This window comes from Mesocricetus auratus, unplaced genomic scaffold (genome assembly GCF_017639785.1).
Source record: "Mesocricetus auratus isolate SY011 unplaced genomic scaffold, BCM_Maur_2.0 Super-Scaffold_15014, whole genome shotgun sequence".
Lineage (NCBI taxonomy): Eukaryota > Metazoa > Chordata > Mammalia > Rodentia > Cricetidae > Mesocricetus > Mesocricetus auratus.
In genome coordinates, this window is record NW_024429186.1 from 16,725,309 (window position 1) to 16,749,568 (window position 24,260).

General features: G+C 51.8%; 1 protein-coding gene across 2 annotated transcripts in view; it reads right to left on the reverse strand.

Annotated features, from left to right (window-relative positions):
- Positions 1-23,557, reverse strand: part of Rin3 (Ras and Rab interactor 3) — a 114,388-nt gene extending 90,831 nt beyond the window's left edge. For both annotated transcript variants that reach the window (XM_005068388.4, XM_013112245.3), the window contains exon 1: positions 23,413-23,557. In XM_005068388.4, the coding sequence (XP_005068445.1) occupies positions 23,413-23,453 (41 nt within the window). In that variant the 5' untranslated portion in view covers positions 23,454-23,557. The remainder of the gene's footprint in view (positions 1-23,412) is intronic.
- Positions 23,558-24,260: the final 703 nt, after the last annotated feature.

A 24,260-nucleotide genomic window follows, 5' to 3' on the forward strand; every position in this document is an offset into this window, starting at 1 on the left:
TGGTTACCAAAACGTTGAGTTCATTTCACCCAGGCTCCACTCCATTCCTCATGCCCACAGTGTCTCACTTACTGTGAGGCTAAACAGGTAACAGGCCAAGGCTAAGAAGGACCATTTCTCGGGCCCTAAAAGCTAGCGGGGGGATGAGCTTCCTAAGAATGGAAGGCTGTGCCCGCTCACATGACAAGCAGTCAGATCCGAGGGGTGAGACACTGTCACTCACACTTCCCAACACCTCCTCTCCTGGACATGGTGACAAAGGCCACCATTGCTGCATCATGTGCCAGGGTTAAAAACGGGAGAAAGCAGATTCCAGGGCAGGATGCTGGCTGTAGGTAAGGTGCTCTTTGTTCAAGCAGGAGGACCTGAGTTCAGCTCCCCAGCCCACACATAAAAGACAAGTGTGAGAGCACTGGAGGGAGGGGGTAGAGATGGGAGGAGCCTTGGAGCTAGCTGGTCAGCTACCTAGCCAAAATGGCAGCTCCAGGTTCGGTGACAGATCCGGCCTCAAAGAATAAGGTGGTGAATGATGGAGAAAGACATCCAGGATCAACCTCTGGCCTCCATATTAGCGTGCATGGATGCACACATGAATGCATACACACCACCTGCTCACATGTACCACACCTGCACACACCATGTGCATCCCCCCAAAAAGTGCCAATCCATAAGAAGTGGACAGATGAACTTCTGGGAAGTCATCCCTCAGCTGTCATAGCTGTTACAAGGTGCCTGACATTACCCAAAGTACAAAATCTCAGAACCCTGAAGATCGCATTGGCGCTCATTTCCCGCTTCATCCCCGGGGTAGGATGAAAGGGACCATGTCCTTAGCTCTGGGAATAAGTCACTGAGGTCTATAAGGCAAAATGAAACAAAATAAAACAAGCCAACAACAAAAAAGCAAACAAGGCCTGAAACTTAGTGTTCTACTGAGTCAGGGAAAAAGAAGAGGGGGAGGAGGAGGGAGACACAGTGTTCACATCAATGAGAGAGGAGCTGCCACAGGAATTCTTTGTTCTGTTCCTGCAGCTACCCCAGGAGTCTGGAACGAAGCCCAAAGAGAAAGTCTTAAAATCAAACAAATGAAAACACCAGAATATGGAGAGCAATAAGCAAAATACATGCTGAGTCCAAAAAGCATTCACGGCAGCTGTGTAACCTCCGTGGCCACAGCTCCCCAATGTGGGTGAGGGTGGTCCCTGGTGGAGGAAGTGAGGGTGCTCCCAGGTGCGGGGGAGGATATGAGAGTGCTCCCTGGTGGGGAGTGAGGGTGCTCCCTGGTGGTGGGGTGAGGGTCCTTCCTGATGGTGAAGGGAATGAGTGCTTTCTGTAGGCAGGGCGGGGGGGGGTGGGTAATGTGTGAGGATGCTCCCAGGCGTGGGTGCGTGGGTGCATGTATGCTCCCTGGTGGAGGTGAGAGACCCAGACTCCTAAGACTACTAATAAAGATTCTAGGCAAATGTGGTAACGCAATCACACCAGCCCTGTGCTCGAACATTTATTTGAAAAAAACAAAAAGCCCACATGCTTGCATCCCTTTTCTGAGGTGCTAGGGAAGGTAGTTTGAGGAACCCATCCATTTTCCTTCTGCCTGAACAAGCCCCTCACCCCATCTGATGGGCAGCCCGATCTCAGCAATTCTTCTTGGTTTCCATGCAGACAACATCTGTGCTTTGCTTTCTCAGAGCTTTGAAGTCAGGGCTGAAGCCTGCGTATCCATGTTACGAAGGAACAGGAGAGTCCAGCCTGTGGGGGCAGGCAGTCCACGGCCACTCAGAGACTTAGGGTCCAGGCACTTCTAGGGAGCAGCTTGGGAGGCCATCTGTAGGACATCCTAGCAGAAGCCCAAGAAGGCCATTGGGAACTGCTCCTCTTTCCTGTGATGCTACAGGACTTGGGGCAAAGAGCAGTAGGTGATACTGAAAGCCACCAGACCTGAAAGCCTGGACTTAGGATATTCACAGTAGCATAGGGTAGGTTACATTCCCAGGGAAGGGATAGAGCCTTATTCTGGGACCACTGCACGCTCATGGCCTTGGTAAAACTGGGAGACCATCTCACCTACCTTAGTGGTGAGCTAAAACTTAAAGGAGACAGCACAGTTGAGAGCTCAGTCTATCACAGACAGAGCAAATGGCAACTTCGGGATGGGAGGAGGCGGGCAGACCAGTGTCGGGGGGGGGGCAAGGCTGAAGTGACAATAGGCAGGGTTGTCCTACTAGGACAGAGGGGGACGTGGTGAGGGCTGGGGAGATAGCTCATTTGATAAAGTGCTTGCTGTGCAAACTCCAGGATTGCTCTGGTTGTGGCAATGTGCACCTCTAATCCCAGCGCAGAGGATCAGTGTTGGTTGGCAGGCAGTCTAGTCAATGTGAGCTCTAGATTCATGGAGAGATTGCTTCTTCTGCACTTTGCAGGTCTGTGGTGACAACCTGCTGCCCCTATATAGTGCCCCCCAAGCTTGTGGTGACAGAATGTACACCTACCTCTCTCTCTAGGATCTTGTGCCATCCAGACTGAACAGTCCCTTTGCCACACAACACTCAGTGGGAACATCTGTCAACTGATTCTTCCAGACAGACACCGAGGCACACACTGGCACACACCATCTCTAGAAATATGCTGACCACGCAGCCGCTTTTGAAACAGCTCTTAAAGTGTCTGGCTCCATGGTTTTTAATGTTGTCACAGCCATCACAACTAGTGTCAGAACATTTTAGGCATCAGTCAGTTCCCATCCCCCATCACCAACTACCACTCATTTGTTCTCTCTTTACAGACTCGCCTATTCTAGGTATTTCCTGTAAGTGGACCTGGGCACTGCTTAGTTTCTTCTGTTTTGCAGAACTTTTTTTTTTTTTTTTTTTTTTGGTTTTCAAGACAGGGTTTTCTCTGTGTAGCTTTAGAGCCTGTCCTGAAACTTCTCAAACTTTTTCTGTAGACCAGGCTGGCCGAGAACTCACAGAGATCACCTGCCTCTGTCTCCCGAGTGCTGGGATTAGAGGCATGCACCACCACCGCCCAGCCCTTTGTGGAACATTCTCAAGGTCCACCCGCATTATTGTGGTGACTAGTAGAGACTATCAGGGCCTCTGTATCAACCTTTTGTTTCTTATTGACAGACAGCATTGCTCTACATGGACAGACTTCACTCTATCCAGTCAACTCTTGCTAACAAGTCTTAAGGTAGCAAGTATCAGTTTTCTATAGATCGTCAATAGTTGGGGAAATTGTAGCAAATCAATATGTCTGAGGTTGTAGTTATATCGTAGAAATGAAGGGAGACAGGACTCATGAGCCAAGTTGTTCATAACAAATGCTGTTGTTGGCAGAACAGGTGTGGCATCGGGCATGGAGCCTGATCACAGACCGGGTACCTCCCCTCCCTTCTCTGATTCAGCAGCCTCTTCAGGAAAAGGAGAGCATTGGGCTCAACCTCAGATGCCTGGTAGGTTGAATTTCCCCACATGAAACCCAGCTGCTTGGCAGTGCTCAGACAGTTATGCTGAGGGCACCACAGAGTAAGAACGTGGGGATAAATTAATGATGTCTGTGGGGTGCTCTATATACTGATCTATATAGTGATCAACTAGTGATGTCTGTGCCTGCTGCTCTATAGACTGACTGGGCTTCTATCAGGCCAAAGACTAAGGGTCCTTCTAGCCCTGCAAATTCCATGTCTCTGTGACTCATCTGACCCTTGGCTGTGGGCCTCTGAAGGCTTCTCCTTCTAGCTGGGCTGGCCCTGACCCAGAAGACAACACAGAAAAGGCAGGAGGCCAGGCCAGCCTCATCTTTTCTGCCAGCTCCTTTCCTCCGAGTGTGCACAACTCAACCCCAGCTGCTGCCTCTTTCCTGGTCGGGTTCAGGCTGCAGAGAAGCAGGACCCAAAGCAGAGCTCCAGGGCCTGTGGGATAGAGGAGAAGTAACTGGATTCCATAGATACCTGTAGCCCATTTCCAGGGTGGAATGACTGTTGGAGGTCCAGGCCAGTACCCACAGGCACTTGGGACTTCGAGGACAGTGACCAGAACCCATGTTTCATGGATTTCTCCTTTTCCCAACACTGAAGGTCTTGCATGGTGAGATAGGCTCTCTACAGTTTTGCCCAGCACTGGCCAGTTCTGCAGGCTGCCCGCAGCCTCTTACAGGGGAAGTCAGCTCAAGCAGGTCTTCCGGCCCCCGGAAATAATGAGAGCAGACCAGGTCACCTCAGGTCATACGTCACAGCCCACATCAAGGGGTCTGGCAAGTCAGAAGTCTTCACGCTTTCTGTCTGCCTGCAAAGGCCTTTGTCTCTCCTGAGTTGGTAGTCATAACCCACCCAGTTCCCCAGCCCGACCTTCTACCATGGATCCCAGCGTTCTCGCTGGACTCACACTCACCCCCCACATGGCTCCGACAGAGGCCACAGAGGTACTGGTTTCAATGCTAAGGCTCTTTGGATGGCAGCCCCCACTACAGTAGACCAGCCCTAAGCCTGTTTCTCAGATGCTCTGACCTGCTCACTGTGTCTCACCCTCTATGTGTCCATCCCTGGCTGCTTTCTCTTCACCTTGGGCCCTAGACTCCCACTTGCCTGCTTTGAGTCCTTCTGTCTCCCTTCAGTACTTCCTCTGGATCCCAGCAGTCCTTCCTGCTCATGTTTGACCTGAGTAGGCTCTACTCTCCAGCCCCCACCCCCCAAGTCTTGGATGGGACTGTCTACTCCCATCTGGTCCCAGTTTGCAGACGATTATGCCAGTTCCTGGCCATCAGTATGACAAGGGCTGTGTCACCTGGTGCTTACTGTATGCTCTTGTTTGCTTCTATTGCTGTGACAAAACACTGACCAAAACCAACTCGGGGGAGGAAATGGCTTATCTGACTCACAGGTCCAGATTACAGCCCATCATTGAGGGAAGTCAGTGCAGGAACTAAACCAGGAGCAGAGGCAGAAGCCATAGAGGAAAGTTGCTCTCCCTGACTTGCTCAGCCTGCTGTCTTCTATGCCCCAGAACCACCTGCCCAGGGGTGGCATCACCCATAGAGGGATGGGGCCTCCCACATTAATCACTGATCAACAAGATGCTGCACAAACTTGTCTACAGGCCAATCTGATGGAGGCTGTGGTGGTTTTAATGAGAATGGCTCGCATAGGCTCATATACAAGAATGCTGGCTCTCCAGTTAGTGGAACTATTTGAAAAGGATTAGGAGGTGTTGCCTTGTTGGGGGATGTGTGAAACTGGGCGTGGGCTTTGAGGCTTCAAAAGCCCATGCCATTCCCAGTTAGCTCTCTTTCTCTGCCTCCAACTGGGAAATAAGATGTAAACTCTCAGCTGTGCTCCAGTGTCATGCCTGCCTGCCTGCCACCATGCTCCCCATTATAATGGTCACAGACTCGGCCCTGCAGCTGTAAAGCCTCCATAAACACTTTCTTCTACAGTTTTCTTGGGCATGATGTTTTATCACAGTAATAGGAATTGATTTTCCCTCTTCCTAGATGGTCCTAGCTTGTTCCAAACTGACAAAACAAACAAACAAACAAAAAACACTGAGCTTGAAAACCATGCAGGCTATAGAAAGAGACCCAACTGGGTGGCTTTTTGCAAGTCACTGCTCCTGTCTTTGCCTCTCTGCTCATGTATTTAAGTGGGGTGGGAGAGTCTGAGCACTTTATATACTGGTTCTAAGAGCTCGAGGCTGCGCTTTAGTGAAAGCAATGCCCGATAATCTGGGTACCACCCACTGTTCCATCCACCCACTCATTATTATTGATTTAGCTCTGACATGGACCTGCCAATTCTAGGCTGATCATAATACTATTGAAGGAAGCATTACAGCTGGCAGGCAAGAGAGATGGCCCCCCCTTATTAAAGTGTGTACTGCTCTTACAGAGAATCTGAGTTTTGTTCCAAGCACCCACACTGGGCGGCTCACAACCAGCTGTAACTCCAGATCTAGGGAACCTGACACCTCCTTTGGACTTTATGCACCAGCACTCATATGTGCATATGCCTACACACACACACACACACACACACACACACACACACACACACACACACACACAAATCTTTAAAACAAAGAGCATCTGGCATCCTGCACCCACCCAAAGGAGACACCCAGAAAGATGATTAGATGCAGAGAAGGTATGGAGAAGGAAGGATTCAGTGACCCATGTACTGGCCACCAGGACTGAAGGGAAAAGTCTCAAAGGCACAGGACCCAAGTCCCCATGGCAAGGACAGGCCCTGGTCACATGTGCTGCATATTCATATTAGGATGACATCAGGATACCTGTGTAGGGACAGAAAGAAAGGTGGCCAGAGGTGCCCAGAGGGGACAGAGTGCTGCTGCTGGTGGTGGTAGTGGGGGATCTTCCATAGCTCCCTGCAGCCCTTTCTGATTTTGAATCATGTGACTGCACTCACTGTGGGTTGGGGATATAACAAAGGCAGCTGGGAACTCCAAGAACTTTAGGAGGATTCCCCATGTGCAGCTGAGCAGCACGTTGCTGTCCCACTCACAGAGTGCGACCCTCTTTGGGCTAGCATATCTATGGCAGGCCATCTTTCTTTTAGAATCTACCTCAAAAGACACCTCTCAAGAATGCAAACATATTTCCTGTGGCATGACGCATGGTTGAGGAAAACGAGAAAAAAATTATATGGTGAAGGTGTCCCCCCCTCACCCAGGTAGATCCCCTCTGCTTCCTAGTCTGCGCTGGGTGCTGAGGATGTCCACATCCAGGCCCAACACAGAGCAGGGGTGACAGAGGAAGAAAGGATGGCATAGAAAAGATACATGGGCATTATAGGCAACTGGCAACACCCATCCATACTGGACCTACAGAGTGAGCAATTTTACATGCTGAACTTAGTATAAACACTGAAACAATAAACAGCCATTAAAAAACTCCTAGGGTGCATTTAGCTGGCTGAACATCAGGTTTCCATGGAGGGTAACTTATAACACATTTGCAGATGGACATGCCCTTTGAGCCAGCAGCTATGGAGAGTCATCTTTATAGATGGAGTTTCCATGTACAAAATGATTCATGGAACAGCCAAAATTCCCTGGAGTCACTGGAGCATTGTTTGTACAGGAAAAATGACTGGAAACAACCTACATGGCCATTGATCAGGAATCAGAAAATGAAGGGCAAACTTTGGCAAGTAAAAAAAAAAATTGAGGATGCTGTGTACTGATACGGAAAGAATGGCTGGAAGTAGTTAATGACGAAAGGACAGAAGAGTGTGTGTCCTGGGTTTCGCTGTTGAACAGGGTGGTGGGAGGGGTGTTGAGAATGAAGGGGAGGCGGGGAGGAAGGAGGAGAGGGAACGGGTGGAGGATGGAGAGGGAAAGGCTGAAAATCTGACTGATGCTTGTAGGGATGGCTGTGCAGACAGACACAGCTCCTGCCCCCACCCTGAGGGGGGGAGAGGGGAACCCAGCCCTGGCTCTACATGGGGAGGGCACCAGGCACTGTGCGTCTCTTCTCATCAAGATCCAGAGATGTCTGTCTCCTTTATGCATTTCTTTTAAGGTTATATTAATAGTATTTGCTGTCATCAGAAAGTAACAGGGGAAACTACAAAGGTAGAAGAATAGGGACAAGGAGGCTCAGTCAGCAAAGAGCTTGCCTCAAAGGATGGTAGACTCTGAGTTCCACCCCTAGAACCCACGTAAGAAGTTGGGCACAGTGGTGCATGCTTGTAACCCCAGAGAGGTAGAAGATGGGCTCCCTGGAGCTCACTAGCCTACGTGGTGAAATCTCAGGCCAATCAGAGACCCTGTTGTTGGGGAAGTCCTGTGCATTTGTCAATAAAGCACTGTCTAGCCAATAGGGAATCTAGATAGGAGGGACTAGGAGTCCAGAAGGACTCTGGGTAGGAGAAACACAAGAGGGCAAGATGTAACGCCATGGGGTAGGAAGCCCGGAACTATTCTCCGGTAAGAGAAATAATTAACAATTATGGGGTAATTACTTAAGTCAGAGCTAGCCAGTAAGAAACAAGCAAGGCCAACAGCTTCATAATTAATGCAGCCTCCTGTGTATTTATTTGGGACTGGTACGGCTCTAGAACCAGGCTGGCGGGAAGGCTTCTCTCAAGGAAAAAGCTTCTCTTTACACCCTGTCTCAAACCAAAAGCAGAAGGCTCCCGAGCCCGACTGCCGTCAGATCTCCACATACAGAGCACATATGTGATGTGTGTATGTACACACACACACACACACACACACACACACACACACACACGTGTGAAAGGATGGGTACCCAGGAACAAACCTTCCAGAATTATTTGCTACTTGTCTGTCTGGGTTGTACAAAATAGGGCAGAATGGGGAGGGGGCGGAGCACTCAAAAGCCCAGTTATTGCCCGGGAGCACCCTGGACACCCTGGCAGTGCCTGGGGAAGACTGGGCCAGCACTCCCCACCCTCGAGGCCCTTTGCCTTCTCTTGTGCCCCAGCATCACAGGGTGATCTGAAGTGTCTTCCCAGAACCTATGAGCGAAGGAGCCAAGGTAGAAGAGTCGAGAAGTGAGGCCTGTGAGAGGTGACCGAGGACTCCAGCCTCATCCATGCAGTCATTCATTGGTGGCTCCTGGTCCCATGAGTTTTCAGGGGAGGTGGCTTTATTTCACAAGTGAGTTTTCTCACTGCTGCCCAGCCATGGTGAGGCAGACAACTTCTGCCCTGATGCTCTGCCTTGACACACTACCCCAAAACAACTGAGTCCAGTGACCGGGATGGGAACCTGAAAACACGAGACAGAATAAACCCTTCCCCCTTGAGTCTGTTAGGAATTTTATCCGAGCCAACTAACACATTAAGATTCCTCTTCTGGAGGAAAAAAGTAGGAAAAATATCTTCATACATCCAAAGGGCCAGAAGCCAGAGGGATCAGACAGGGCTGTGTATGTGGAGTTGTGTAAGGCAGGAATGCTGTCTCCAGGATACTACAACAGTGCAGTACAGAAGGAGCGTCCAGAGGAGGCCGGCTCATTCTAGATGTCAGTTAGCGGCTGCTGGTAGGCTTTGCTAGTTTGCCGTGTAGCCAGTGCTGTCTCCCAGAAGCTGGTGTGATACCAGCAACCTGGTAGACATACACCACGCAGTGCAACCTTCATTAATTGCGTGTAACATGTAGATAGCTACGTGAGGCCAGTGGCCATCCCAGGGGATAAGGCATATGTAGACTTCTCTATTGCTTGCCTTGCCAGGGTGTTCATGAACTTCGTTACGTGTAGTTTGTTTTTGATTGGAAAGAAAGGGGGACTGAGGACTCCTACATTCTTGCTGTGTCTCACTTCCTAAGCACACTCCTGCTGGGAAAGGCCCCAGGAAAGAAATGCCACCCCACCATCAATGACTTTCCTCCCAGGAGCTGTTGCATGGGGCGGGCTGGACGCCAGACCTGGGCTTTAGCTGGGTGACTCCAGCTCCCCTGGGGTTCCTGGGCTTCTATTGACCACCTCCCCACCCCCAGCTTGGCACCTTCCTTGTTTTTGTTGCTTTCTTTTCCCATGGAGGGAGCTCTTGGGAAAACTGGAACAAGGAGGCTTGAGGTACAGCCAGCCAAGGGCAGGTCCCCCACTTATGCAGGCCATTCTAGATTTGAGCACTCCAGCACATAGTGTCCCACACCCCACTGACACCTGCCTCTGGCCCTGGGAGCTTCTTGCTCACTCAGGGTTCTCAGCATCTGGGATTTAGGTGAAAAGAGACAGCACACACACCCCACCACGCACTGACACAGACGCTCAGGGTGGCGGGGGCGGGACACAACTCACCATGTAAGGGGACAGAGACCAGGTGCTTCACCCAGGCACCTGCCTGCAGTGTGCTGAGACTGCCCTATCCATCTTCCAGTCACAGTACCAATCCTGACTGACCCAGAAGGGCTGCTGTGGGGAAACACCAGAACCAGGGTGTCTGGAGCTTAGAGATGGCTCAGTAAATGGCCAGCTATGGCCACCGTCCAACTTGTGTGGTTCTGAGCAGGTTAGGCAAAGTTCTGTTCTGGAAATGGAGCAATCATCTGGTCTAGCCTCTGCTACTGATGTGGGGTGTGAGCTTTTGCTATTCCCCCTGTCCCTCTCTGAACAAGCTTCCTCAGCAGTAAACAAGAAAAAGGTTACATGCCCCCACCTGCTTCACAGGGCTGCTGGAGGGCATGGACACCGGTGGGGGAGAAGGAAGTGTGCTTTGACCAAGGAACCCCCATCTCTGAAAGGAAAGGTGACTCAGAACGCAAGGCTGGCTTCCGGCAGTTGCCTCTCCTGGGGTCACTGCTAAGAATGAGAGAGTGTGCACAAACCATCAAAGCATCACGTCTCTCCAGTATCTGTGACACCGAGTCACCTGGAGCCCTCCCAAACAGCGCCTCGGCCGCCTTTCCCCTGTTGGGTGTCAGGTATGTCACTCGTGTGGTGTGCCCCAGGCTGACTATGTCTGCCAAGTCTAAGGGAGCCATCTCCTAGGATATCTCCAAAAGTGTTCCCTGCCCTGGTCCAAAACCCCACCTCTCAGACACTCCCTGTTAACAACTACCCAGCTACCCCATCAGGTGTGACAAGTGACAGGTGTTGAGTGTTCAGGTGGGAGGCTGGAGGAAGCTGAGGACAATGGCTGTCACATGTCTGCGTGCTTCCAGATGTCCATGACAAAACCTTACCTTACGGGAGGGTATGAGGAGATGTGTCTTTGGGAAGGGAGTATATCATGAGGAAGGGTGAAGCCTCATGGGTGATTTTTTTTTTCTTTTGCACCTCACAGAGAGGTCCAGAACACAGTTTGCCCTCTTGCATGGGAGGACAGAGCCAGCAGCCTTGTGAGAAACAGAAAATGCCCCACTGACTGAACCTGTCGGCACTTTGATTTTGGATTTTACAGCCTCCAAAGCTGTGAGAGGGAAACTACTGCTGTATATACGAGCTGCTCTCTCTGCATTTTGTCATAGCAGCAGGAACTGGCAGGATACTGGCCAATGAGGGACTGAGGTGGGGGAGAGTGGGAGCTGAAGGAAGACTCAGGGCATGTATTCCACATTTCAGGTGCCCCTGGAATTCCAAGGACAGAGTGTGGCCAAAGGAGAGACTGGCACATAGGGGCCTGACATTTCTTTCTGTGCCTTCCGACTTGGGTGCCACACCCTGCAGTGGGGCTGGGATGATGGGAAGTCCAAATGGCAGTCCAGCTGTGACCCAGGGAACCCCTGGATCAAGGGAGGTTTCAGGTATTCAGGGGTGGCAGAGGATACAGCATTCAAGGGACCCTGGCTAAGCAGAGGCTCTGGCTGGGACAGAGCTCCATTCTGGTTCTAGCTCTATTGCCTCGGTCTCCTCACCTGCCAAGAGGCACCAGAACTGCAGCCTTGGAAGACGGTGACAACAGGGAGAGAGACTTCTCAACAGAGTGGTCAGAAGTGGATCCTTGGGATGCAAGCTGGAGCTATCAAGGCACAGCCAAGGGTGCTCAGAGTCCTTGCTCCTGTCTCAATGACACACAAATATCCATGCTCCCAAGAGTTCTTCTAATAGAGTTACAGGACAAAAGCCACTTGCACTGACCTCCTCAGAAACTGGCCTTCTTAAACTCAGACTTTAGTGGAGGTGAGGGAAGCCCCAGGCTCCAGGCAGGACCTAAGGGACATTGTGTGCTTTTCTAGGCAGACCACAGATAAAGTGGACACTCCACAGCCTGGAAGCCTAGGCGGGAGCTGGCAGGCTTATCCTCAGAGGATAGATTCCTATTCCTGTGAATACTGAGAGTCAGTCCTGAACCCTGTTCTCAGGGTGTCTGGCCAGCCCCAGGTCCAGTTATGTGCTGAGTGAATACACATCCTCCATTCATTACTACAAAACACCACAGGCCACAACATCGCAGTTCATGCCCATTAGAAGCTTGCAGCACCCTCAGACCTTCTCCTAGACACAGCACGGCCTCCTGTGCTTTGGAACAAGACATTTCAGTGCTGTTGGGGCCACTTGGAGCAATAAAGTGGCCGCCATCAGGAACAACCAGAAGTGCAACGGTGCAGAACACATCTGATGTGAAGGACACTCTGACAAGGACAGCCATCTGTCTGGAGAGACCACAGAAGGATGTGTGTCTGTCTCGCCACCTGTCCCCCTGTCAGAGGACTGCCAGGTCTTGGCAGGGACTCTTAGAGGGTTTCACATGAAGTTTAGTCAGCAGGCAGGTTTTCAAACAGAAGTCATGCAGTATGAGGATCCACTGGAAATGTCCCCATGACATGATATCAATGGTAGCCATTTTGAGCCTGGCTTCTACACAGGACCCTGCAGAAACCAAGACCCGCAGGGGTGGGAGGCTCTTCACAAAGAGCTCTCTGAGGAGGTAGAGGATGCTCTCAGGATGAAAGGGCAGGACTGGTCAATGGTGGCTGGAGGAGACCCTCACAACCTCCAAATTAGGGGGTCTCCTGAGAAGCACACACCCAGGCCTCCTCCTCCTCCCACCATGAATGGAGAGGTCATAAGCCTTTGTGAAGTGTCACTGTGTGAGGGCTGTGAGGACCAGCACGTGGGGCCTCCACTTCTTCATGCTGCGTACACAGAGAAAGCAAAGACCAGAGGGGGCAGGCATCTGTCCCAAGGACTCGGAGCAAGTCAAAGAGGACTGTGGACAGGAACTAGATGCCAGTTTGGACAAGGCATAGAAACACTATAAACTGGGTTATTGCCAGAAGGCTGAGTGACGGGAACGCGAGTGTGAGGAGCAGGGACCTCCAGCAAAGAAAGCACGTCATGGAACACCTACTTTATGCTCAACACTGTTCAAACTGCTCGCACATAGTAACTCACAGAATCTAATAAGCCCACGAGTTAGGAACAGCTACGACTTTACTTGCACAATGAGGAAACGGAGGCAGAGATGGGAAAGCGCACCCTGCCAGTTTGCTCTAGGCCCTGCTTCTCTGACAGTACGCTGAGCCATGGCCGTCCCTGTGCCTGAGAGTTCCCTGGGGAGGAGGCAGTAGGGAACAGCACTCTCCCCCCTGAAGGTGTGCACACACACAGTACTCTCCCTTCTAGGGACACCTGCAGCCACCCACTGCACCGTGTCTCCTCTGCTAAGATCTGGTCCAGAGCCCAGGCCCCTCAAGTAGCCTCCACAACTGGTGTCACTCACTCTCTTTACCTCTCAGTCAGAGAGCGGCCATGTGGGTTCCACTATGGAAATCTGGGCACAGATATCCATGGTGCCTGCATTTGTGATCGGCCCAACTAGAAGCCACCCACTGGGCTGTGAGGACCTGGGAACACAAACCAGCATACCAACCCAGGGAGATCCCACGTGAAAACAGGAAATGCCTACTGAGCCCCAAGCAGCTCAGAGGGCCTCAAATCCATGGAGCTAAGGAGTTGCAGCCTGCTTACAGAGGGCACTCAGGGTCCATTTCAAGGAATGCTGAAGGGCACAGAGTGAGCGATTACAGGCCTGGGTGGGACCATGGGAGCTGGCATCCCTCACTCACAGGGATGCATGCCCTCTAAGTCCTGGGACGTAAGCTCCTCCCCAGCCCTGGCTACTGCTGTCCCGCAGCACAAGTTTCCTCTGGGCTGAGTACTCTGTGTCCCACCTATGCTATTTAGTGTCTTCTTTGGTTGGGGTCCACGGTGGCCCACAGAGTGCCTCTGTGCAAGTTGGAGGAAGGTGCTCTTTGCTCTCCCCAGAGGCAGGCTGAGCCTACCCCACCTCCACACAGCTGTCATGACACTCAGCTCTGAGCAAAATGCGATTTCCTCCCCCTCCCCCACTGGTGTTCTCTGAGCCAGGCACATCTGAAGGACCTGCACACTGGTATGCAACAGTCTTGAGGAGGTATGACACATCCCAGAGCACAAAGCTTTGCAGTCGGAGGCGAACTAGAATAGTCAGAAACTTCCAGGGAAGTCTTAAATCTCACAGGCCTGCAATCTAGCCCTGGAGGGGGAAGGCCTCTCCTCGTTCTTCGTTTTTCTCCTTTCTGCCCCCACTGAGAACAAGGACTTGCACATAGTCCTAAAATTCAGTTTAGTATTTCTGGGTATGGACAAAAGATATAAAACTCTGTTACTTGGGATAGGATTTGTAATAGAAAAAGTAAAGTCACAGTGACAAACAAGATGAGTATTTATGTGTTTCTCCCTCATGAGGAGATGTGTGTAACTCTGGATAAATAGTCCAGAGATTGATGCTTTATGTTTTGAGACCCTAACCATATTGTTATCCCACTCCCCTATAGCTTCTGCATTTAAGTCTACCTCAGAATCCAAGATGGCTGTCTCAGCTCCAGGCATGATATCTCCATTTCAACCAATAGGAAACCTTGGGATGACGTTAAGCAGCCCACATAGTCAATGACTAAGCCGGCTCTGTCCATTACATGCCATAGCATAGGCCAGAGAGATGGCTCAGTGGGTAAGGGCACCAAGGTTGATGACCTGAGTTCCATTCTCAAGATCCATGTGAAGGAAAGAATGAGCCGACCCCAGAAGTTACCCTCTGATCTCCACCATGCACTATGACACACACACACACACACACAATTGTACATTGCATGGTACCACGATGGTTGGCAGGCAACACGTGTCCCCAGCACATGTAGGAAAATGGAAGGAAGGCAACCCTTGGTGCAAAAACAGGAACACAAGCCATCATATACATATGGATTAAAATCATACAAACACACATTTGGTCTGGGTACAGACTGAGACAAATGTTTGAGGTTTTCAATTTCATCATTTTTGTCTGTGAATTTTTAAAATTGCTTTTGAAAATCAATAGCACCCACATGTCTAATAGTGTGTATGTGGGTGCACATGCATACACACGTGCACATACACACAGAGTTCCCAATGGTCTCATGGCCCAAAGGGCTGAGAATACTGTCTCTGGTCAGCATGACAACATGGTGGGAGCTGGGGTTGCCACCCTATCAGAAGAAGGTGCTGTGGCAGGTTCGGCTGCAGCATCTTGCCTAGGACTGATGAACCACTAAGTGGAGAAACAGGCCTGTGGTCTCCATCACTATGGGAAGTAAAAGGCAAACTCTTCTCCAGAGAGCCAAGTAGAGCACCCTCCATGCCTTCACACACAGCACCTTTCCCTGCCCCACACCAGATTCTTCAGGGCTCTACACACATGACCTATTGGTACCAATGTTTCTACTCAAGCCAACTCCTAACTGAATTCCTTTCCCTATATTCCTGATCTCAACAGTTAATACATCCTCACCCTTCAAGACGTGACCCCAGCACTAGCACTGTCAGAGCCCTCCCCGCTCACCCCAGCCAATGGCAGCGCAGCCTCAGTACCTTTGGCCACAGTGCCTTGTACTTGAGCTGTGCGCATGCCTCTCTTATGTTCCTTAGCAGATAAATTGGAAACGTCGAGACGTCGGAGTGCTCAGTGAATGGCTAGATGGACAGAAATAAACCGATGAATGAGTGGATGGATGACAGATCGATGGAGGGACAGATGAATAGATGGAGGGATGAATGGATGGAGAGATGAACTGAGGGATGGATGCGTGGAGAGATGGATAGATGGACAGATGAATACAGAGACGGCACACAGATGGACCTCTGGCTAGATGGCTGTATGACTGAGCAAGTGGAGGCCAGGTGGTAGGAGGACAATGGGTGGGTCGTGATGGATGGATCACCAGGCAGTAGACAGATGGAGAGCTGGCTGAATGGCTGCAGACGAATGAATGAGCCGACAGGTGGCAGGTAGCCTGCTGGCTGTAGAAGATGGATCGATGAAAGAACAGGAAGATATGTAATGACTGGAAAATACCTGAATATGCTTTAGAAGGAGGTACAACCTAACACACAGAGCAGGAAGATGCAGGTGTAACTGACAGTGTATTCACTTGTGTCCTAGACCTAGACACACCCACATGGCCAGTCTCTGACACTGGCGGAGAGGGAGGAAACCAGATGGTGAGTCTGGAAAGAGCTTGTTTTGACAGCTGACTCATGCCAGAGGCCATCAGACAGGATACAGCCAGGCTTATTCTGTCACCAGTCTCTGAACCCCAGGGAGCCTACAGAAGAGGGCTTCCCAAGGCCTGAGCTCCCTCCCCTTCTGGGCCAGCCCACTCTACCTCCCCAGCTGGCCTTTGAGAAAACAGGCTCCTCCCATAGACCCCACTGGGCCCCACTCACCAGCAGGTGGCAAATGTATCCTAACTAAGTCTCATCTCTTACTAGGGAATAACAAGCTCTCAGCTTGTTTGAAGATCCCAGAGTCTGCAATAACAAGAGGCCAGCATCCCAGAGGGCAGTGTCCAATAGAGGTCCCTCAGTTCACCTGGCCCTGAATAGGAAGGTGCAGCCTTGGCCCAGAGCCTGGGACCAACACTTTATAGGATGTGGCCTGAGCTCACTGTAGCTACCTCAGATACAGACAAGCCTGACCACAACCCTCCAGAGGTGGGCCACTTTGCCTGAAAGGAACTCAGATTCTGTCTCAAGCGCATCCTTTTAAATCTACTGACAGAGTTGGGACATCCCAGGAGTTGGGGAGACAGCATGAGGGGCTCTCTCTGATCTTTCTGAAAGTTCCTGACTATGGACTATCGGCTTGTACCTGCTTTGGAGCAGCCCTCGAAGGCCTTGATCTAGGGGAGAGGAACTGCCCCTGAAGTGGAAACCAAGTACTTCCAGATTCTTCTGTGAAAAGCTGAGGCTGACAACCTGAGAGATACATAGTTGAGGCAGCCCTCCCTCTGCCTTCCTGATATCTGAGGAAGATTCTCCTGGCCTGTCCACCTCTCTCCCTTTCAAGGGCAGTCTATACTGAATGGAGATGGAGGACAGTCACTTCTGGCCTCCTACGCAGGGACTGGCTGACTGACATGAAGAAGGCCTGGGCGTGTGGTGAGGAGACTGTACTCTGGCAGAAAACCCATCCCAGGCAGAGTCTCCTCTGACCTCCATCTTTCCAACCTGATGTCACAGGCAACTTATACAGTGTAGACAACTGAAAGTTGTTGGGACTTCCCTGCTGTTCTTATTCATCCACTGGGAGGTCACTGGAACCTGCCCGATAGCACCTCTCCCCGGAGAAGCCCTCCCACCCACCCTCAGTCAAAGCCCCACTAGGAAACCACTGGCCTTACCCACAGGAGCTCTCACACTCAGCTCTTTTGCATGACCAGTTTTGTCAAATAAACCCCACAGCATGAGAAAGCATTTCCTCCCAGCTGCTCGGACAGAGAGGTGGCCCAGAAGCCTTCTGAGTCTGTCTTTGTTTCTTAGGAAAGGGAACAGCATGTTCTAGACTTTCTGTGGACTACCTTTCTAACATTGGCAGGAGAGGCACTCACTGTCGGCCCTACGGACGTACCCTAGTCTTAAAGAATCCCATTCCTGATGCCTATTGGACAGCAATGGAGGGAATTACTGGATGTCCTTGGAGCAGTGGTTCAAAGATAGGAGTCTACTTATTTGGGGACCAGAGATGCAGAGAATTAACTTGAGAGGGGACAGGACCCCAGGCTGTCCATTATCTCTGCAGATGGTGTGTGTGTGTGTGTGTGTGTGTGTGTGTGAGCGCGCTCGTGCACTCACAAGTCCCTACACAGCCTCCAGATCAAAGAAAGACAGGCTCTCCTCCAACCCTGCAACACTCCCCAACAATAGTGCCTTTAAATTTTGAGTTTCTCTGAGTTCAGAGATCTGCAATTGAAACCTTGTAAGGCATCCAGGGACCACAGAACTTGTACCCCAAATCTACCCCGTTCTCCAGGCTCAGGAGATGGTCCACTCTGCCTATCCCTGTGAGGAGTACACAGCAATTAAGGATCATGGTGGAGTGGAGCTCGGCTGGGTCCCCATTCAACGTCCTAGGTATCCAGCCCCCTCTGCCTTCCAGATTAGGGTGAGTGTGAAGACCTTTGGGTCTGAACTCCCTGGAGGGGCTCTTTAAACAGGTAAGCATGTGCCTGAGGGTGACAAATGGCTGGAGGGGTATACTCTCTCCCTGCCTAGCCTGAGAGTCAGTCCCTCAAGGAGCTGAAACAGCTGCCTCTCTTAGCAACACTGTGCCACCATAAGGGTTTCTGATGACAGAGGAGAGGCGGGGCACAGGCCAGAAAAGCCACTAAAGATGTGGTTTTGATCTGTAAGTCCATCTGTTAGGGAAGACTTCTATGGTCCAGACCTCCCTCAGGGACAAAGCAGTGCAACTTCCTTACTCTAAGAATAAAAGGCAGGTTCTGGGCAGCCGGCTCTGGGCAGCCGGCTCTGGGCAGCCGGCTCTGGGCAGCCGGCTCTGGGCAGCAGGTGCCTTGACAGGAAGCTCTAGAATCGGTTGCTGGGTCTGTGTTACCCACTGTGCTAGCTAATTTTATGTCAGCTTGACACAAGTTAAGAGTCATTTTCGAAGAGGGAACTTCAGTGGAGAAAATGCAGCTACCAGATTGGCTTGTGGTACATTTTCTTAATTGACGATGGATGTACGAGGATCCAGCTCTCTGTGGTACCATAAAAAGGTCGACTGAGAAAGCCATGAGGAGCAAGCGGTTCCTGGTCTGATTTTTTTTGATAGACCGTGATGCAGGTATGCAAGATGAAATAACCCTTTTCCTCCCCAAGTTGCTTGTGGTCATGGTGTCTTATCACAGCAATAGAAACCCTAACTAAGTCATCCACTAACTGGGAACAGGATGACTCATAGTCACCTATTCCTTCACTAATGAACAGCTGGTAAGAGGGGCACATAAGAATTTCAGGGGTTCTAGACCCCCTCTCTGTGCTTGGGTTCTTTCTGGGCACACAATTCTCCCAAACTCCTACAGTAGCCTGGAAGCCACCTCTTTACACGCCCCCTCCCACCCTAGCCAATGTCTTTTGTTCTCAAAGTCACTGGAGAAACTACAGGGTCACCCACTTCTGGGGAGTACAGGGCTACATCGTCCCTTCCAGGCCTGCTGGGGATCCCAATTCCAAGCCTTTCCAGGCTCCCGACTTCTCCAAACCTGCTTCTCCCTCCCTTCTTCATGGCTGCCTGCCAGTTCAGCTCATTTGTCACTGTCTAGTGACATGAACCAAGGGATGATTCACTGGCCGTGACAGGTGGAACCTGGGGGAGGGCCCGAGGGAAGAAACTGCAGTCACCCTCACAGCCAGCTCTCACTCCATCTGCAGACCAGTTGTGGGAGGTGGAGAGGGCAAGGAGGGACCTGTCCCTGATACCATGTCTCCCTTCTGCTCTACAGGTTTCTCCACTTGTGAGGCCTAAACCCCGCCCATGTTAGAATGTCAGTGCCTGGTAACATCTTAAGTTTTCTACACAGACTGTGACCCAGCACAGGCAGGCAGGCATCAAGAGAGAAAGAAGAGTTCAGGGGGTCACAGGGATGGGTGTGCCTTGACTCTTCCATGCCATGCCAACTGTACCCCTCCCCCACCGCCCCAGGTCAGGGTCTCTGTCAGGAGGTGAATGCCAGTCAAGACTACCTGAGAGCATCAGTCCCTGAAAATCAAGAAGCCAGAGAAGGCTGCAGAGCTGTAGGAGCCGAGGCCCCATTCTAGGGGCCTTCTCTGAAGATCTCTGAGTCCCAGAGACTAGAAAGACTAAGGACACCTCTGCAGGGTCTTAACAGGGCCCCTGTATCATGTCAGACCAAAGGCACAGAGACCCAAGTTCATCTTCCTCTTTCAGGGGCTGTTTCCTCATTGTTATGTTGAGGACAGATTGGGTGAGGGCCCACCACATTTGTTCTAAGATAGGAATTCTTTTACAAATACAGTTTTAAGTAAACCCATAAACCCTCAACACAGCAAACCTAGGGAAATGTACGGGGTGTGCTTCCCATGGCAGGGTGGTCCTGGGTGCCTGCCAGGTCTCCCCTGGGCCTAGAAAACTCCCGGCTCTCACAGGCTCAGGGGACACCATTATCCATTTTCCTGGGATTCCACAGAGTTAGGTGTCTGACCTTGAACAGTTGCCTTTCACCATCTCAGCCTCTGGAGTTCCCTTATTCCCTATTCCATTCTTCTAACTTGAGTCCATCAACAAAAGCCTACCACTCTAACTTCTCCTGCCTTCTAGAACCGGCTACTAGGCTACAATAGAAGGCCCCCAGCTGATATCTTGTCCACCTACAGTCTGTCACCTCAGCTGGGTCCTGAGCACTTACCAAAGACTGCTCAACCCCTCTGCAAGACCCACTTTCTGCAGCCCTGGCTCCTGCTAACCACATTGCCCCACCCCTAGAATGTTCTAGATTTTCTTAACCTCTGCTACATGTCCTCTCTTCCCAATGACCTCCTATGGCCACCACTCTGAGGGCTCCTCATGCCTCCTGCCCAACTTATGTCTTCTGTGGACACCAGCCAGTGGGCAAAGCCTGTTTTAGGAGTTGTTAACCATCTTAACTGTATGCCCCTCCCGAAACAGTGAGTGGAAAAAAATGGCTGCCCTCAGGGTAGCCAGCAATCAACTGCATTTTCTCTCCCCACCCCCCAGCCAACCGTTTCAAGAAGCAGCAGAATATGCTTGCAAAGACCCTCAGTACAGGAGTCAGAACTCAAGTGACACTTTTCTGGCTGCTTGCAGGTAGCATTCTCCAGCTATCCGTATACTGCCCACCCCAGAAAGGAGAGGGCTCTGGGCCAGTAGGATGCAAAGACAGACTCAAAAAACCTTCAGGACCAATCCTGGTAGCAGCAGAGTCTAGGGGTGCCTTGGGGTGAAAGGTCTCTGAGTTTTTAGATGTGTAGCTCAAGTGCAGGGTGTGTTGGAAAGTAACCCCTAGTACTTCAGAGGGACCAGCCCCCGAACAGGGACCAGGGTCATTAGAAGCAGACATCAGTTAGAGGCTCACTTCGGTTTTTATATGCAGACGGTGGCCACTCGTGGTAGCAAGTCCTCTACTACTGGGGGTATGAAAGATCATTTTGAAAATGTTGCCCTGAGGTCCCTGCCCCAGGTACAGGGACTGACACACAGCACCTAGGAATCCTTCCCATGTAAAGGGCTTCTGTCAAGCATTTTCAGCAGCAAATTTCTACTCAGAGTGCTTAGTATGTACCAGGCAGTGTCCTAGGCAGTCAGAGTAGTGTCCTAACCCCTTTACTGCCTATGGACAGATGCTTAAATACAGTTTATCTAGCCGGGCGGTGTTGGTGCATGCCTTTAATCTCAGCACTCAGGAGGCAGAGGCAGGCGATCTCTATGAGTTTGAGGCCAGGTTGGTCTATAGAGCAAGTTCAAGGACAGGTTCCAAAGCTACACAGAGAAACTTTGTCTTGAAAAACAAAAACAAAAACAAAAAACAAAGAAAAGCCCATCTGGGTGCTGGCGAGATGGCTTGCTGTTTAGACATGAGGATCACCTGAGTCTGCTTCTCCAGAACTCCTGCACAATCAGGTGGGCCTCAGTAGCTCATTGGTCAGACAAAGCTGAATCAGTGAGGTCAAGTTAGAGACTGTCTCAAAACAAACCAAAACCAAAACGAAAACCAGCAACAACAAAACCTAAAACGGAGGCCAAGAGTGACTAAAAAAGACACAGGACATCAGTGCCTGGCCTCTCCACACACATGAGCATGCAGGTTCACACATACCATCATCACACACTCACCCTCTCACACCAACACACAATTCGTCCAATCCATCCAAGTGAAGGATTTTCAGAAGAGGTGCAAGTCAGACCACTTTGTTCCAATCACCCAGTTGGCAAAAGGAAGGGTCCCATCCAACAGATGACAATGATAATGATCATAATAACTAATGAGGATGCCGACTCCCAGCCAATCCTCAATGCTTTCCACTAATTTAACCCTCAATAACAACCTGTGAAGAGTAGAGACTGTTGCTTATCCTTGTAGGACTGAGGCATGAATTAAATCACGGGTACAGGCACGAATAAGGAAGGAAGGAAGGAAGGAGGAAATGGGTCAGGCCAGGTCATCCTTGGGGGAAATGGAAGTAGATGAGGTCACAGCCTCGTTCCTCACCCTCCTTCTCTAGATGGCTTTACCTTCCTATGCAGCATACTTCCTATCCAGCATACTTACACCCAGGAGACCTCTTCCCCATCGGAATTCCCAGTTCCCCAGCGGATGACATTCGTCTCTGCAGAGATCACTTCCGAGGGAAGCATCAACATAGAATTTCTGGGCTGTGGCTGTAGCTGGGATTGAGGGGTCGGAGGAAGGAGGCAGCCAGATCTACATGACTTAAGGGCCCCAACAGGCCAGTCCCTCCTACCCCAGTAGGGGCCAGTAACACCCTACTGCCCCCACTACCCCTGACGGCACAAGATAGTTTCAGCATTCCTGTTCTATGGAGTGGAGATCTCCCAAGGTCCTGGGAGATGAGGTCACGGGAGATGAGGTCACAGACTTAAAACAGCCAGCCACGGGAGTCCACCCGGGACCAGGCCCGGGACTTTTAAATGGAACAAAGTATGACACCCCAGATGCGCCCATCAGCATGGCACCTCAGAAAGTCCTGGAAGGCTTTCACAGAAATCTCTTCCTATTCGGTGCCGCTTCAAACCTGACCCTTCCCGAGCTACTCTCAGGACTGGGCTGGATGACAGTACATTCCCAGCGGTGCGCAGCTCTGGGCAGTGTCCCAGCTCTCGAGGTGGGGGCGGGGGGGGGGGGGTAGGGAAGAATACCAAAGTAGGAATCCCTTTCGAATGGCGTTCCCCAAGCCACTTAGTTTCACCCACTTCATAATGAACCTGTACCCTGGGAACCCCCAGCCAGCAAATGTTCCCGAGCACCCTAAACCCTCCTCACACACCGGGCTTTGCAGATGTAGAGGGGGAGTCCAAAGGTCACTGCCTCCAGCCGATTCAGCGGGCTAACAGAGGGGATCCTGTTGACGCCTCAAACCGGGCAGAGGATCAGCTGCTTGGTGGGGCTGTCGGAAGTTGTAGGTGCTTTTGACCTACCACCCTACTCTCCTCCTGGCCCCAGGACCTCAGGGTGCAAGCCGGGGCTCATGCGGAGCAGCGCGGTGCACTGGGGTGCACGGGGCTGGCTGGGTTGGAACAGCGAGCGCTTGCATCCAAAGTTCAGCCCAGGCAGGAGCCATGTCTACACAGACACACCGGGCTCGAACAAGTACAAATACAGATATACTCTAACCAAACCCGCCCAGCCGCGGGGAATGTGCGCTGCTTTTCCAGTTAACAAAGTTTGAGTTTGAAAGTTTGGCCAAGTGCTGCAGTCACCAGGGCCGCCCCCTTTCCCTTGTAGAACCCAAGTCTGGCCTTGGTCCCTTCTGGGGCGGGGGGTTGGGAGGTGGGGGTCCCATCTCAGCACGACACCCAAGATGTCCGCAGCCCGGGATCCCTCCTGAGCACCCAGGACTCACGGGGGCCAAGCAGAGTAAAGGTGCAGGACACGAGCCACCTGAGAGAGAAGGGCGCGGGCTGCCACTTACCCGGCGGTGTGGACACTCGGGGTCGCCTCGGAGCGTCTCATCCTGGGGCCCGAAGTTGGGGACGCGGCTCCGCGGGGCTCAGGGGCGCGGCGACCTCCGCGTGGCGCTGGCGCTGTCCCTCACCGAGGGCCGGGCCAGGCGCCGCCGCCAGCCGCGCGCCCAGTGGGGAAGCGCGGGGCCGCTGGCTTCCACTTCCTGGATCGCAGCGCGCGGGGCTCGCAGGAAGAGGCCGGCCCTGGTGGTCAAGGGTTTTTTGTCAGAAGCCATTCGGCGGCGGCTGCTTGCAGCCCCGAGCCCCCTGGGGAGCGCGGAAGCCGGGCCGCGCCCCTGGGGCCGGGCCTGGCGGCGGGCGGTGCCGGGGTCGAGGGCTGCGCGGGCTGTGACTGAGGCCCGCGGGGAGTCTGCGAGGGAAACTTCCAGGAAAGTCTCCAAGTTGGCATTGGGCAGCGAGGCTCTCAGGACCGGCAGGTGATGAGGTTCAGGGCCCGACTGGGAAATCTTCCATCCCAGAGGAAGCCAGAGCCCACCCTCAGCTCCCAAAGGCTGGGCACCTCCTCCACATCCCTGACAGGTGACCGCGTCTCCCTTTGATGCTCCTCTGTTGATAAACTCAATATTTAACAGGGCAGATAGCATCCAGCAAGTCTGATATCTAACACACCTGGGCTCAGTACCACACCCAGATGAAGGCAGGGAGAGAAAACCTACCGGCGTTTTCAACAACCACGAGGCCTCAGCCTCGCCTTTAAGTGCCCAAACACTCAAAAAGTCTCGGAGCCTGCCAAGCCCGTGAGACCCGGTAACAGCAGACCTCAAAACATCACCTTGTCGAATTCATTCTCACCCCG